The following is a 15,937-nucleotide window of genomic DNA, read 5'->3' as shown; positions in this document are numbered from 1 at the left end:
TGTGAGTTTGAAAAACTCCCATATTACGTCAACATGAACTACAGAAAAGCTTTAGTTTTCTCACAAATATTGGTAGTTCACTTTGCTGAGGTCAATTTGATCTTTGAAGTATGGACTACAGGTTGTTACTTGTAGTAGAAGTGATATGAGAAATTTGAGGTAAAAAATATTGTTGTGCTTGGGGCAGTTTAGGCAGATAGTCTTACATGTGAATGAGGAGCAGCATTAGGTTTCTCAACTATATTTTGCCACTAACTGGGATTATGACAGATCTCTTTGTAATCTGAATTTTGTTTCCTGGTAGTAACCCTATACTATGCTTGATTAGAAATTGATTGATTGATACTTTATGATCATGTGTGGCATGTCTCAGTGAAATTCTTTGTTTTGCATACCGTACACAAAGTATGCAAGAGTCGCCACGTATAGGACACCACCAATTGTTAGAAGGAATCTCTGCCTTAAAGATATTCAAGGGCTTTGCTCCCATCGCCCTATGAGAAAGAATTCCAAAGACTCAAAATTCTCTGAGATTTTTTTCCGCCTGATTTAAATTAGCAACCTAAATTGCGATTCTTGTCGTAATCCAAGACTTTCAAGACTCCACATTATAGAATAGAATAGAATAACTTTTATTGTCATTCAAACAGAGAAGGTTTGAACGAAAGTCATTCCTACAGTCATGATATTACAAAAAAAAACCAAGACACACACTTGACACAATTTACACAAACATCCATCACAGTGAATCTCCAACACCTCATCACTGTGATGGAAGGCAAAAGTCTTATCTCTTCCCGTTGTTCTCCCACGGTCCAGCAGTCCAACTGCAGCGTTGAGGCGACTGGGGCTCACGATGTTAAAGCCCCCGGCGGACGATGGTAAGTCCCACGGCCGTTTAAGCCGCGCCGGGCGATGTTAGGCCCTGCTCCGAGTCATTTAAACTCCGTGATTCCGGAGGACGAAGTTGCTGTTACGGGAGCTCCGAAAAGCGGTCTCCTACCAGGGACCTGTGAGCTCCCGATGTTCCTGTCCACCAGGCCTGCGGCCGGAGCCTCCGAAGCTCCGAAGTCAGGTTGCAGCGGTGCGCCACCACAGCTCTCCCCGTTCCGAAGTCGGCCAGCTCCGCGATGGTGAGTCCGCAGGCTCCGCGACTGGAGCCCTCAGGTTGGTTCCGGTTGGAGGCCGCCGCTGGCTCCATGATGTTAGGCCCAACGACACCGGAGGCCTGACAGGGAAAAAGCCGGGTCCCCGTACAGGGAAGAGATTAAACGTTTTCCCCCACCCAACCCCCCACATATACACAGCTTAAAAAATAATAAAAATTAAAACCAAAAACATACATCTAACGGGACAAAAAAAAAGACATACGGACTGCAGTCGAGCGGCTGCCGTTAGGCACCGCCACACTGCAGTTATCTTGTGTTGTGATCAAGTATCCTCGTACTCTTCCAAGTTTGCCCTGTCCAGTGTTTCCCAATGAGCAGTCTGCCCATTCACAGGTTAATTCAGAAATGCTTCCTCTGCAGAAACATCCTTCCTTTAATAAGGAGGCATACTGCATCTCAGTTTGCACTACATTCACGAAGAACATGATAATTAACTGACTCTTTGCTTCACTGTGTCCATTCTGGGTAGCAGTCTATACCAATCCCATTTACTAGTACTCAGTCCTCAGTCTCCTGTGCCTTGGCAATTGCAAGTGTGTATCCAGATGCTTCATAACCGTGAAAGTACCTGCCTCCACTATCTTCTTCACCTTCGCATTCCAGATAGCAACCACTCTCTGGCTGAAGAAATTCTTCCTTGGATCCCTGCTGAATCTTTCTCTTCAACTTAAACCTATGGCATCTGGTCGTGGACAACTCTGCCAGTGTAAAAAGTTTTTTACTGTTTACCCTAACTATACTTATTATGATTTTGTATACCTATGTCAGGTCTCCCCTCAGCCTCATCTGCTGCAAGTAAAACAAGCCAAGCCCATCCTGTATCTCCCCGTAACTGGTCTGTTCCAAGCAACATCCTGATTAATCTCTGCACCCTCTCCAATTCAATATTTCATATTCAGCAGAATCTAGAACTGCAGAGTATTCTAGATGTGGCTGAATTAATATTTTATGATTTTGTACCAAGACCTCTACTCCTATTTTCTACGCTCAAGCTGATGATGACTCAAATACCTTGTCACCACCCTTTCTATCTGTGCTGACACCTTCAGAGATCTTTGATCTTGTACCATAATGTCACTGTTCCTTGCGATTCATGGTATATGGCCTAACCTTATTTGACCTTTATTCCTCATAGTAATATATTGCCTCGCATGTCAGAATTAAATTACATTTGCCATTGGCTTGTCTCATTTAGCAATGGATTAATGTCATTCTATAGTCCAATACTACCCAGCTCTCTATCAATAATATCACCAATTTCCATCTCATCTACAAACATATCAATTGTTCCATCTTAGTCATTTTTTTTTTTTTTTTTTCCTTTTCTTAAATTTAATGAAATCTGTGGGTGAACATTTAAGCTTTCACAGCGTATTTGCGCATGGGGTACAGACGCTCTTTCCTCTGCAGTTTCTTCGTCTTCAAACTCTCCTCGTGCTTGTTTAGTCACCAGCGCATGGCTCGGGTCTTCTTGGGTCGCAGATCCAAAGGCTTGTACTTCTTGCCTTTGTAGAATTTTCTCAAGTTCTCCTTCTGTGTCTGATTAATGACGGTAAGGACTCTGGCAATGGACTTGCGCACGACACGGATCTTGGAAAGCTTTGACGCATGCTCCTCCTGTTACCTTGGCAACACGGAGCTGGGACAGTTCCACCTTGAGATCATCCAGCTGCTTGAGGAGCTCCTCCTTTTTGCCGCGCAGATCTCGTGCCTTGATCTTTGCCATGGTCCTGGGCCATCTTAGTCATTGATATATACAACCAACAGCAAGAATCACACCAATGTTAAACTGCTGGTCTCTGACTTTCACTTACAAAAGCAACCCTTCATTGTCATCTATCCTGTGTTATTAATTTTGCATCAGATCTGACAAATTGCGTTGGATCCTATGGTTTCTATCTTGGTGGACTAACCTTCTCAAAGGCCTCACTGAAGATCATGCAAAACACATCAACTGCATTGCCTTCAAAACTATTCAGATTTGTCAGATGTGATTTCCCACCAACAAATTCATGCTTAACTACCCCTTATCGGTCCCTGCCTTTGCAAGTATAGATCAATCCTCTTCCTCTGATATTAGCCTGAGCATTTATTTCTCTATTCTCTATTCTCAGTAAATAAATATAAGTAAATGCCTTCCACGAATCTTTCACCTCACCTGTGGCCAGCAAAGATTTATATATCACTGACTGATGGTCCCTGACAGTCTCCCTCATATTTTCCCGAAGCTTGGGATGCACTTTAGTTTAGTTTGGAGATATAGCGCGAAAAACAGGCCCTTCGGCCCACCGAGTCCGCACCGACCAGCAATCCCTGCACATGAACACTATCCTACTATTAGGGACAATTTACGCACACACCAAGCCAATATACCTGTGCATCTTTGGAGTGTGCGAGGAAACCCAAGAAAACCCACGTGGTCACGGGGAGAACATACAGACTCCGTACAGACAGCACCTGTAGTCGGGGTTGAACCCGGGTATCCGGCGCTGTAAGGCAGCAACTCAACAGCTGCACCACCGTGCCCACTTCACCAAGCACTGGTGATTTAACCTCCTTTATTCCCGCAAAAATATCTTGTACTTGCTTTTCTATCTTGATATACTCTCAAATATCACTATCACATTTGAGATTTCGAACTACAATGTCTTTCTCCTGAATGATAACACACTGATTTAAGACCTCACTCACATTCATTGGCTCCATGCACAGGCTGCACATTTGATCCCAAATGGGCCCACACTTTCCCTGATTATCTTCTTGTTCCCAATGTACTTATAAAATACCTTGAAACCTCCCTTAATCTTTAATGGTCCACCTTTGCCCTAATTCCTTCTGTCAGCACCTCTACATTTTCTTTACTCCTGAAGGTCTTATTCGTGGTTTGTACTGTGTGCCTACCATATGCATGCTTCATTTTCATTCTCCAATCCTCTATCCTTTGAAATTCAGAATTCCTTGGATTTGCCACGTTTGCCTATCCCCTTGCAGGAAGATAGGTTAGCCATGCTATTTCACTTGTAAAACACTGCCCCATCTTGGAAATAAGATGACCCGTATCCTGAAAGTAAATTTACCTGTAGGTGGCAGCTCCCAGTCTACCTTTACAGTCCAGCTTCATGACATTGAATTTTGCCATTTCCCCCATTCAAAACCTTAATTTTGGGACGATCCCAAAACTCCATCTGTTACTACCTTGAAACATGTTGAATCATGGTCACAATTAAACTGCTTGTCAACTAAGACCTTCACTACTTGCCAAGTTCCATTTGACATGCCCCACTCACTGAACTTAAAGTGATTCCCAGTCCACTAATGCATAGAACAAATCACATCAGATGGATCGGGGGAAAAGAAGGTTCTTAAACCTTTTTTTTAAAGTGCAGCGTACCTGCCAATTAGACATAGACATAGAAAATAGGTACACGAGGAGGCCAATAGGCCCTTCAAGCCAGCACCGCCATTCATTGTGATCATGGCTGATCATCCACAATCAGTAACCCACCCGTGCCTGACTTCTCCCTATACCCCTTGATTCCGCTAGCCCCCAGAGCTCTATTTAACTCTCTTTTAAATTCATCCAGTGCATTGGCCTCTGCTGCCTTCTGTGGCAGAGAATTCCACAAATTCACAACTCGCTGCGTGAAAAACTTTTTTTCTCATCTCAGTTTTAAATGGCCTCCCCTTTAATTCTTAAACTGTGGCCCCTGGTTATGGACTTCCCCCAACATTGGGAACATTTTCCCTGCATCTGGCTTGTCCAGTCCTTTTATAATTTTATATGTTTCTATAAGATCCCTCATCCTTCCGGATTCCAACTAATACAAGCCCAGTCTTTCCAATCTTTCCTCAAATGACAGTCCCTCCATCCTGGGGATTAACCTTGTGAACCTACTCTGCATTGCCTTGATAGCAAGGATGTCTTTCCTCAAATTAGGAAAATCTGCACACAATACTCCAGCACTCAAACTGCACACAATACTCCCGATGTGGATTCACCAGGCCCTGTACAACTGCAGAAGGACCTCTTTACTCCTATACTCAAATCCTCTCGATATGAAGGCCTACATGCCATTAGCCTCCTTCACTGCCTGCTGTACCTGCATGTTTACTGTTAGTGACCAGTGTACAAGGACACCCAGGTCCCGTTGCACTTCCCTTTTTCCTAATCTGACACCATTTGGATAATAATCTGTCTCCTTGTTCTTGCCGCCAAAATGGGTAACCTCACATTTATGTACATTGTACTCCATCTGCTTTGCATTTGCCCACATACTCCACCTGTCCAAGTCAATGGATCAAAGGATTTTTCCAATGTCTTTTCAAATTGAACAGATTTTTCATAAATGTAAAGCTTGTTAGCCTGCAGTTCACCAGAATGTGTTAATTTTTTTTAAATTGGAAATTTTATATTCACTGCTCATTCATAAAACTTATGACATTTCTGATACTGAATCATTTCCCTCTCCAATCTTATTTTAACAATGTTATTTTACATCTACAGAGAATGTCATATTAAAATACTGTATTCCTTTGTACGTTGAGATATATTACGACCCTCCTTGGCAAATCTTTACTTAAGTTGTTTGATTGAGATCCAATGTTGAATGTTCTAATGAGTTCGTCAGAAATAAGTTTGAGATACAGAAAACTTATTGAACAGCTGCTGGAATCTGGAGCAACAAACAAGCTGGTGGAGGAACTTGGTCAATTGTGCAACATCTGCATTGCTGCTCGATTTGATGAGCTATTCCAGCAGAAAGTTGTTTGACACATAGGATTGTTTGAAATGGGTTAATTTTGAACTATTGTTAAAATGCAAACAGAAAACCTGCCATGTACCATCCTTTTCCAGTGATTTTTAGGAGTTTATAGCAGAAGCCTAAATTTCATAAATTGATGTTGTTTATTAAATGTTCACTGATTGTAACACCACATTAATTGGTTCAGCCTCCACTTGTAGCCTTTGTGCATTTAGACATCTTCTCTGTAGCCTCACTCAAGCCATCCAAATATCACTTTACAAAATCCCCACTTTCCAACCCACGGGTATTTTTGGAATAGAAATCCTTCAATCTTAAATTTACTAGTTGTGTTTTTGAACTAAAGAATCCTGTATACAGTGAAATTGTATCACTGAAATACTCTTCTCATCTCTTTTTCAAAATAGTTGGAGTACATTTTCAGAATAATTTGTGTTTCATGTACTGGATCTTGACAGGCTGATAAGACTTCATGTTCTTGTATATTTCCTTGTCTGATATATTTTCTCCTACTCCTGCCATTCCTCAATCCGAAACACTGACCCCTGCACTGACATCTCAATGTTTCTTTTTGTTGTTGGATCGCCAGGAGAGCTAAACTAATTGACATTGATTAAGACATATGAAAATACATTTAACACCAGATAAAATACGTAATGAACTAAAGCAACGTCAATTTTAGAAACAATTAGGCATGAAGGTCAGTTTTTTATTAATTTGGAAATGTTAATCTGATTATTGAACCAAATATACCAGATTAACACAATTTGTTCACAGGTATATAGTACAATAAAGGAAGACAAAGAAAGGTACAAAAAGCGAGTCACACAGATGCGATCAAGATCCAGTGAAGAAAGAAAGCCTGAAGAATTGTCAGCAAAAGGTATGTAAGTTTTTTTTTTCTTCTGCTTTCTTGAGGTGCAGATGCAGACAGATGTGCCATGCCAGCAGATATTTGGTACTTTTGTTGAAAGTCTTAACTTGTGTATCTAAAAAGTGGGCTTTTGCAGTTGTTTAACATGACTGCGGTACTTGGTGCCCTTTCTCACACTCTTGTGCTGGAGTAACTCAGCAAGTTAGGCAGCATCTGTGGGGGGAATGGCTGGGTAACAATTTAGGTCGGGACCCTTCAGACATTGTTGGCAGGGAGAGAAAGCTGAATAAGCAACAGGTCAAAGCATTGCAAGTGAAAGGTGGATACAGGTCTTGGGATTACAGACAGATGGACCTGTCCCACTTGGGCGACTTTTTAGGTGACTGCAGGAGACTTTGCAGTTGCCACATGGTCACCACATGTTCGCGGGTGGTTGCCTGGGAGTCGCCTTCATGGTCGTGAGGAGTTCCTGCATTCCGGGAACTAGTCGCAACCTCATGGTCGCCGTGAATTTCTCAACATGTTAAAAAATTAGCGGCAACTAGAATGAAGCTGCCATGGAGAGTAGTGAGAATTCTCGAGCCGTAGATGGGTCGGCAGGCGATCCTAGTGGGTTGCCAGGAGGTCGTAGGTTGGAGCCAGTGCAAACCGGTGAATTTCATTGGCTCATTGGGGGGGGGAATTAAGCAGTGGTTTTCAGAACCAAGGATAACCAACCGGTAATGTTAAATGTCCGCCGAACTTCACAGTCGTGTATCTCTGGCTTCTTAAAAGTTGTCTACACTCCTTCCCCCCTCTTCCTTCTCCCTCCCCCCTCTTTTAAAGGACTTACCGTACACTGTGCTTTAGCCGTCTTTTTACAGCGCCAATCTTCCTGTTCATCACGGTGTGTCTGTATCATCTTGGCTTTGCACCGTGTGAATTTTTTTGGACAGGGTAAGTGGGGGGAGCGCTGTCTAAAAAATTCTCATGGGCTGGTAAAGAAAGGTTGGCACTGTAAAAAGACGGCAACTTGACAGATGCCGGCAGTCCGCTGAAAAATCGCCTAAGTGGGACAGGCCCATTAGGTGTTACTTAATATTGGATAATTCAATGCTCATAAAGTAGTATGCTTTCCTAACTAATAATGATGGTAAAAAAAAAAAATTGACAATGATATTAGCAGTGAGACTCTTATTGCAATTTATCTTGTTTTGAAAGTGTCTGAGGCACTGATGCCATTAATACAGAAATCAAATAAAGGCTGCTTGGTTTTGTCAAGTCTGATAAAAGTATATTATTAATAAAAAGGAATTCGTCCTATAAAAATATCTCTATAAAAAGGAGATTTGCCTAGTTTCTTTTATAAAGGAAACTTGGCACATTGTTCCCAAAAATTGGAAGTAATTCAGGACTCTTATCACCTTGGATGGAATTACATTGGCTGTAAATGGTGGGCAGAGATAGTTCAGCTGGAAGTGGTGGTGCACAGATAGTTCATAGACAGAGGCTAAAAGTTGTTAGTCCTTTGATCTGAGCTGAAGTAAATAAAAGGAGGCAGCATAAAAAAATTACATATTTTTGTTGGAGACTATTAAATCTGGAAGGTGCACATATTTCTCTATTTTTGTTTTAGTTTGCCTTATGCTAATTGCTTTTCTTGGATTGGGTTTAGTGAAACATGTCAAGTTAGTCTTTCGCGGTTGCTTTGACTGGTATTAAATCTGCAAGCATAATGTTTCCTTGAAGGCCCTGCCTGATTCAAAACATGGAATATATTGACTGCTTGGGTAATTTAAGAAATTTTGAACTGAAGATGAGAAATTTGCTGCTTTTGGCTTTTAAAAATGTTCATGTCCACAGTTTCATAAGTCATAGAAGTGAAATTGGGTTATACAGTCCATCAAGTCTACTCTGCCATTCAATCATTCAGTCTATCTTTCCCTCTCAACCCCATTCTCCTGCTTTCTACCCATAACCTTTCACATCTGTACTAATCAAAAACCTGTCAATCTAGCTTTAAAAATACCCAATGACTTGGCCTCCACAACTGTCTGTGGAAATGATTTCCACAGATTTGCCACCCTCTGGCCAAATTTCCTTTCTAAAAGTACATACTTTTATTCTGAGGTTGTGTGCTCTGTTCCTATACTATCCCACTAGTGGAAACATCCTCTCCAAAACCACCCTATCCAGGCTTTTCACTATTCGGTAGGTTTCAATGTAGGTCTCGTCCTTCTAAGCTCCAGCGAGTACAGGTCCAGAGCTGCCAAAAACTCCTCATGCATTAACCCAATCATCCCTGGGATTATACACGTAAACCTTCTCTGGACCCCCTCGAATGACAGCACATCCCTCCTCGGATATGGGGCTCAAAACTGCTCACAATTCTCCATATGTGGTCTGGCCTCATGCCTTATAACGCCTCAGCATTGCATCCCTGTTGTTATATTCTAGTCCTCTCGAAATGAATGCCAATATTGCATTTGTCTTCATTACTACCTATTCAACTTGCAAATTAACCTTATGGAAATCCTGCACCAGCTCTCCCGATCTCCAATTTCTGAATATTCTTCCCATTTAGAAAATGCTCATGCTTTTATTCCTACTGCCAAAGTGCATGACTGTACAGTTTGCTCTGCTGCATTCCACCTGCCATTGTTTTGCCCGCTCTCCTAACCTGTTCAAGTCCTTCTGCAGACCCCTTGGTATTCCACACTATCTGCCCCCCTACCTATCTTTGTATTATCCATAAACTTGACCATAAAGCCATCAATTCCATAATCTAACACTGACCCACTGCGGAACACCACGAGTCACTGGCAGCCAACCAGAAAAAGCCCTCATTATTCCCAATCTATCTTCTGCTATTCAGCCAAACTCTATCAATTTCATCTGATACCATGGGGTCTCATAGTTTTTTAACAGCCTCACGTGCAGCACCTTATCAAAGGCTTTCTGAAAATCCAGATAAACAAAATCTTTCTGCTCTCCTGTGTCCATCAAGCTATTTACTTCCTCAAAGAATTCCAACAGATTTGACAAGCAAGATTTCCCCTTCACAACACCATGCTGACTTTGGCCTATTATTATATCTCATCAAAATCTTCCAATTAAAATGGATGAGGATTGGGTTACATGAGCCTAATTAATTTGGCTCTGAATTGTTTTAAGGGCCTGTCCCACTTGGCGACTGTCGGCATCATTCACTATTGTATCATGTCACCGAAAAAGTTGCGGCGTGACGAGATATTGATGCGTGGTGTCTCCTCAAGTAACGCAACTTTTTTTTGTTGCTGCTGGATTTTGAAATGGTCGAAATCTTTCAGCGACCCTGATACGTCAGTCAACGACGCCGGCAGTTGGCAAAAAAATCGCCAAGTGGGACAGGCCCTTTAAACATTGCACGATACGAAAGTTGTATCTAATGGTTTGTGATGTGTATCTGTCATTACAGCAGATGCCTCAGAATTGTCCGATCAGGTTTCAGTGAAAGTAACAGCAGAGAAATCGGAAACTGAGATTGAATGTGAGTTTTGATTTTTTCCCACGTACAGTATTTTAAATTTTATTTTGTCCTAGTAAACCATTAAACAAAATCAATGTATATTTAATGATAACATGAATTTGATGTAAATATTAGATGAATTGCATCCATGTATCTTGATCTAATTGGAGTTACTGATGCTGTATATTGAAGTATATCACATGATTAAGATGACATTGTTATGGTGTCTGAAAAAACAATTAATGTGGCCTGTGGTCCAAATGATGCAGTTACTTGAATTGCTCTGGCTGACCCGCTGACCAGCACTGTGTCCTTTTCCATATTAACCATGATCTGTTCTTTATTTCAACTATATACAATGATAATACATTACTCGGTTATCACGGGCAATCAGCAATAACGAACACCACCGCAACCCCCCCCCCCCCCCCCCCCCCATCCGTTATAATGTGGGTGTACTGTACCATGAAATTAATCTTTGTAATTTTAGGGTTGTAAATTTGAATTAATTGCATTATATTTTTCTGCATTTGCTTGTGCTATATTTGAATTTTTGGTCATCTGATGCTATTTCTGCAGTTCATTGCAAAAAATATAATTGCTGCATTTTAACTAAGACACATAACTATTATTAATTACGAAGTAATGTAGCTTACCTGTTATATGTTTGATTGGTGCTGGAGAAAAGTCCTTCATTGTTGTTGCTCAAGCCTATATAGAATTTGTTTAATGTGTTTCTCCTCTTCCGACAGCAGCAACAGTTGAACCAGTCAGTGCTAGGCCTGACATACCATCACATGTTCCTTACCTTCTGATTGGTGGAGGCACTGCATCATTTGCAGCAGCTAGATCTATACGTGCACGAGATCCTGGAGCAAGGGTGGGCAATAATCTAATTTATTTGTATGGATTTCTAATTAAATATGATTTGAGTATACCATCCCTTAGTATGTTTAATTGTCCCTTTGCTAAATTACTATGACAAAGATGGAAGACCTGTAACATATCTATATGACCCAGATGGAGAAAGGAAAATCATCCAAACTGAAATTGCATTTGTGCATGATTGGAATGACAAAGATGAACTTTGAAATGTTCCCAAATTATAAATGTACAAGAAACTAGTGCTTTAAGGAGTCTTTAAGGAAAATAAGTACATTTGCATACTGTAGTCGAGGTGAAGGATGTTATCACAGTGATGCTTAATGAAATAACACCCAGTGTATGGCTTACAGCTTTAGTCTCCACTTTTAACAGAGCAGTTGTTTGTAGTAGAAGCAGTGCAGAGAAGGTTCATGAGAGTAATTCATGAATTGAAAGTGTGAATGTAAAGGGACTGGCCCACTTGGGCGACCTAATCCGCGAGTTCTGGCGATTTTGCCCTCGACTCGTACTTGCAGCATGGTCGCCATGAGGTCGTAGGTGGTCTTTGTAACTCTCCTTCATGCTCCAGAGTTGTCCCCATGTACTCAAGGCCTCAACTAGGTTGCGGCTCATTTTTCAACATGTTGAAAAATGCCCCGTGAGTAAAAAAAGGTTGCCATGGAAAAAAATTATATTTTTTTTACTCGTAGGTTTCGTCGTCGTAGGTCGTAGTAGATCGGCATGTTAGTCGTAGGTAATCGAGGGTAGTCAAAGGTAGTCGTAGATAGTCTTCATCACAGTCGAAGGGAGGTCGGCTTCACTCTCCACTATTCGGTGTCCAATTTTCCCAAAGTTAGTCGTAGTAGTTGATCTTCAACATAGTCGAAGGAGGTCTTCAACATGACATTTTTTCAAACTCTCCTAAACTCTTCTAAACTCGCCAATTAGGTCGCCCAAGTGGGACAGCCTCTTAAGAAAGGTTTGCAGATTGAACCTACAGTTGGATTCCTGAAGAATGATAAATTATTTTATTGAATCAACAAGTTTCTGAGGGAAGAATGACAGAGTGGATGCTGAGAGCATGTTTCCCCAATTGGGAGTATCCAGCACAGATAAATGAGTGGAGGAGTAAAATCCAGAATGGCATGACTTAAATTGATAAAATAGAATTGGTTGGGTATCTGGGGTACAGAAGACTGCCAATTAAATAATGTTGTATGGTTAGGCCAGTCGTACTCAATCTGCCCTTGGAGGATGAATCCTCATCCCAGGGAATATGCCGTCATCCTAGTAAGGGAGAGGTCACAGTATTTGGGCACAGGTTGGAGTTCTGCAACATATGGCTAGAGTGTATGAAATTTGGTGAATTGTTGGATAGATTTTTACAAATGGTTTTTAACTTTAACTTTATAGTTTCATAAATATTGTCAGTGATAAATAGTCCGTGAAAATTAAACTGTCTACAAATGGCAATATATTATTATTCATATCGGGCACATCTCAGATATTTGGTCATTTTTTTTCAGGATACATACTGAAGACTATTACTAACACTGAGTAGGATAGAATCTAATACCAGGGAGAAGGTCCTTCAGAATGGGGAAAGTTGGTATTTTGTGTGAAACAATTGGGTGAAGTGATGGGAAAGAATACTCTGTAGTTTCAGAAGTAAAAATCAATTGAATTCGTCAAAAAGCACCAGTTGTAAAATTTTGCGTTTCAGAAACAGTAGCAAAATTTGAGTGTGACATGATTGAAGGGAGGTAGTAGTTGGCGAGTGAATATTGTGGTTCTCCATTTCCTCTGCTTTAAAATGATTTTCTGTGCACTTATGGCACTGAATTATTATTAATAATAGTATTGAAAAGATATATGATTAATTATAGATGGGCAACTTAATTACAAATTAGATTCAAACTGCCAAGGGAGAGCAGATGTGACTGGAGCAGATGGGAGTTGCTCCCATTAAGGGCCATCACAATCGAGGAACATTTCTGAACCATAAACTGAAGTTTGAGCTTTTCTCATTCCATCAGGGAAGGAAAATGGTACGAATATTTTGTTCCAAGAAGCATTCATAATCTTTGGGCTCTAAATTTGGTCATGTTGTGGTGAGGAATGAGTGAGGCAAGTCTGGCAATCTATACATTAGCAGTAGGGCAAGTAAGCCCTTGCACTTGTCTGACAAGTCTGTGGGTTTTTTTGTTTGTAAAGTTTTTTATTGTCATATGTCCCAGATGGAACAATGAAATTCTTACTTGCTGCAGCACAACAGAATATGTAAACATAGTACAAACAATATGATAAATGATAGGGGGAAAAAAAGTTCACTGTAAATACAGTGCATTCAGAAAGTATTCAGACCCATTCACTTTTTGCACATTTTGTTACTTTACAGCCTTATTTTAAAATGGATTAAAACATCTTTTTTATCTTCAGTCTACACACAATACCCCATAATGAAGAAACAAAAACAGGTGTTTTGAAATTTTTGCAAAGTAATTAAAAAGAAATAACTGAAGTATCACATTTACATAAATATTCGGACCCTTTGCTATGACACTCAAAATTGAGCTTGGGTTCATCCTGTTTCCATTGATTATCCTTGAGATGTTTCTACAACTTGATTGGAGTCCACACACCAGTGGTAAATTAAATTGATTGGACATGATTTGGAAAGGCATACGCCTGTCTATATAAGGTCCCACAGTTGACAGTGCATGTCAGAGCAAAAACCAAGCCATGAAGACGAAGGAATTATCTGGAGACCTCCGAGACAGGATTGTGTCAAGACACAGATCTGGAGAAGTGTATAAAACAATTCTTGCAGCCTTGCAGGTCCCAAAGAGCACATTAGCCTCTGTCACTCTTAGATGGAAGAACTTTGGAACTCTTGGACTCTTCATGGAGCTGGTCGCCCGGCCAAACTGAGCAATCGGGGGAGAAGGGCCTTGGTCAGGGAGGTGACCAAGAACCCGATGGTCACTCTGACAGAGCTTCAGTGTTCCTCTGTGGAGATGGGAGAATCTTCCAGAAGGGCACTGTATCTGCAGCACTCCACCAATCAAGCCTTTATGGTAGAGTGGCCAGACGGAAGCCACTGCTAAAAGGCACACGACAGCCCGCTTGGATTTTGCCAAAAGACATGAGAAACACGATTCACTGGTCTGATGAAACCAAGATTGAACTCTTTGGCCTGAATGCCAAGGGTCATGTCTGGAGCAAGCCAGGCACCGCTCATCACCTGGCCAATACCATACCTACGGTGAAGCATGGTGGTGGCAGCATCATGCTGTGGGGATGTTTTTCAGCGGCAGGAATTGGGAGACTAGTCTGGATCGAGGGAAAGATGAACAGAGCAAAGTACCGAGAGATCCTGGATGAAAACCTGCTCCAGAGCGTTCTGGACCTCAGACTGGGGCAGAGGTTCACCCCCCTCTCTTCTCCTCCCACCCCCCGTCTCCTCCCCTCCTCCCTCTCCTCCCTATCAAAGCGTGCGTAGAACAGCAGTGAGCTTGTCAGGGAGTGATGCTTCGCTGTCGCTTGAGCTGCTTCCTGATTTTGCTTTGGAGGAGGTGATGGCATTCAAGCCCTGCCACAGTTGCTGAACAACCGCCACAGCTTTAGCAGGAGTCCCTTTTGGCCTTTTTGATGGCCTTGTCAAGGTCGTATCACCAGACCTGAATGCCCATGATCTGGTCCTCAGAAAAATGTGGATTTCCTGATTCATCCAAGGCTTCTGGTTAGGAAACACTCGGAAGATTTTTGTAGGAACGCAGTCCTCCACACATTTCCTTATGAAGTCTGTAACGACTGTGGCATATTCATTCAGGTCAGTTGCCGAGTCCTTGAACATTGCCCAGTCTACTGAGTCCAAGTAGTCCTGGAGTTGTTCCTCTGCCTCCCCAGACCAGCTCTGTACAGTTTTCACCCCTGAGGGTGGGCTCTTCAGTTGCTGCCTGTATGCAGGAAGAAGCAGCGCTGCTGAACCGTCGGATTTCCCGAAGTGAGGGTGAGGGATAGAGCGATAGGCATCCTTGGTGGTCGTATAACAGTGGTCAAGGGTGTTTAATCATCTGGTGCTGCAGGCGAATGTTGCTGGTAGTTTGGGAGTGATTTCAGGTTGGCTTTTTTTGAAGTTCCTGGCTACAGTGGTAAAGGCTTCTGATGGTTGTTGACCACGGCGTACAGCTCCTCCAATGGTAGATGGATGTCTGCCTGGGGTGGGATGCAGACCGCGGTCAGGATGATGGAGGTGAATTCCCTTGGGAGGTCGAAGTGGCGACACTTTGCTGCCAGATGTTCCAGGTACGGAGAGCAGGAGTTAGACAGAATTGCTACATCTGAGCTGAGTCTGGGGAGCTGGAGGTGAGCTGTGCCTCTGTGAAATAGAACACAGAGCATTCTCTCAGCTCCCTTTGGTAAAGCAGCCTTGACCTTAAGTCCTCCACTTTATTTTCCAGTGATTGTACATTGGCTAGTAGGCTGGAAGAGAGCGGGGGGGCGTAGTCCCCTGCGCTTCAGTCTGTCTTGTAGTCTTGCCCGCCGGCCACGTTTCCGGACACCATGGAGGCCTTCCCGGTGTTTCCAGGTACAGTACTTACTGTTCCTGCGATCCTCTGCCAGGTCGGGGATTCCCCTGCGATCGGGAATTCCCTTACAGTCGGCAGCTCCATTGCTGCCGGTAAATCGCAATAGTGCTAATGCGATTAAATGCATTAGCAGCTTGTCAGTTACAGCGCTGGCTTCTGCTGTATCTTTTATACAGGTAAACTGAGAA

General features: G+C 42.2%; 1 protein-coding gene and 1 pseudogene across 8 annotated transcripts in view; one reads left to right on the top strand and one right to left on the bottom strand.

The window, feature by feature from the left end:
• Positions 1–15,937, top strand: part of aifm1 (apoptosis inducing factor mitochondrion associated 1) — a 57,803-nt gene that overhangs the window by 11,199 nt on the left and 30,667 nt on the right. For 3 of the 8 annotated variants that reach the window (XM_055643920.1, XM_055643913.1, XM_055643918.1), the window contains 3 exons: positions 6,710–6,815; positions 10,243–10,314; positions 11,046–11,173. In XM_055643920.1, the coding sequence (XP_055499895.1) occupies positions 6,710–6,815; positions 10,243–10,314; positions 11,046–11,173 (306 nt within the window). The remainder of the gene's footprint in view (positions 1–6,709; positions 6,816–10,242; positions 10,315–11,045; positions 11,174–15,937) is intronic. The other 5 variants (XM_055643916.1, XM_055643914.1, XM_055643919.1 and 2 more) reach the window with 3 other exon arrangements.
• Positions 2,471–2,916, bottom strand: LOC129702249 (60S ribosomal protein L35-like; annotated as a pseudogene).

Source organism: Leucoraja erinacea, chromosome 12 (genome assembly GCF_028641065.1).
Source record: "Leucoraja erinacea ecotype New England chromosome 12, Leri_hhj_1, whole genome shotgun sequence".
In the NCBI taxonomy this organism is placed as follows: Eukaryota; Metazoa; Chordata; class Chondrichthyes; order Rajiformes; family Rajidae; genus Leucoraja; species Leucoraja erinaceus.
Note: the sequence above shows the minus strand (reverse complement) of the source record. Positions and strands in the feature narration are given on the sequence as shown.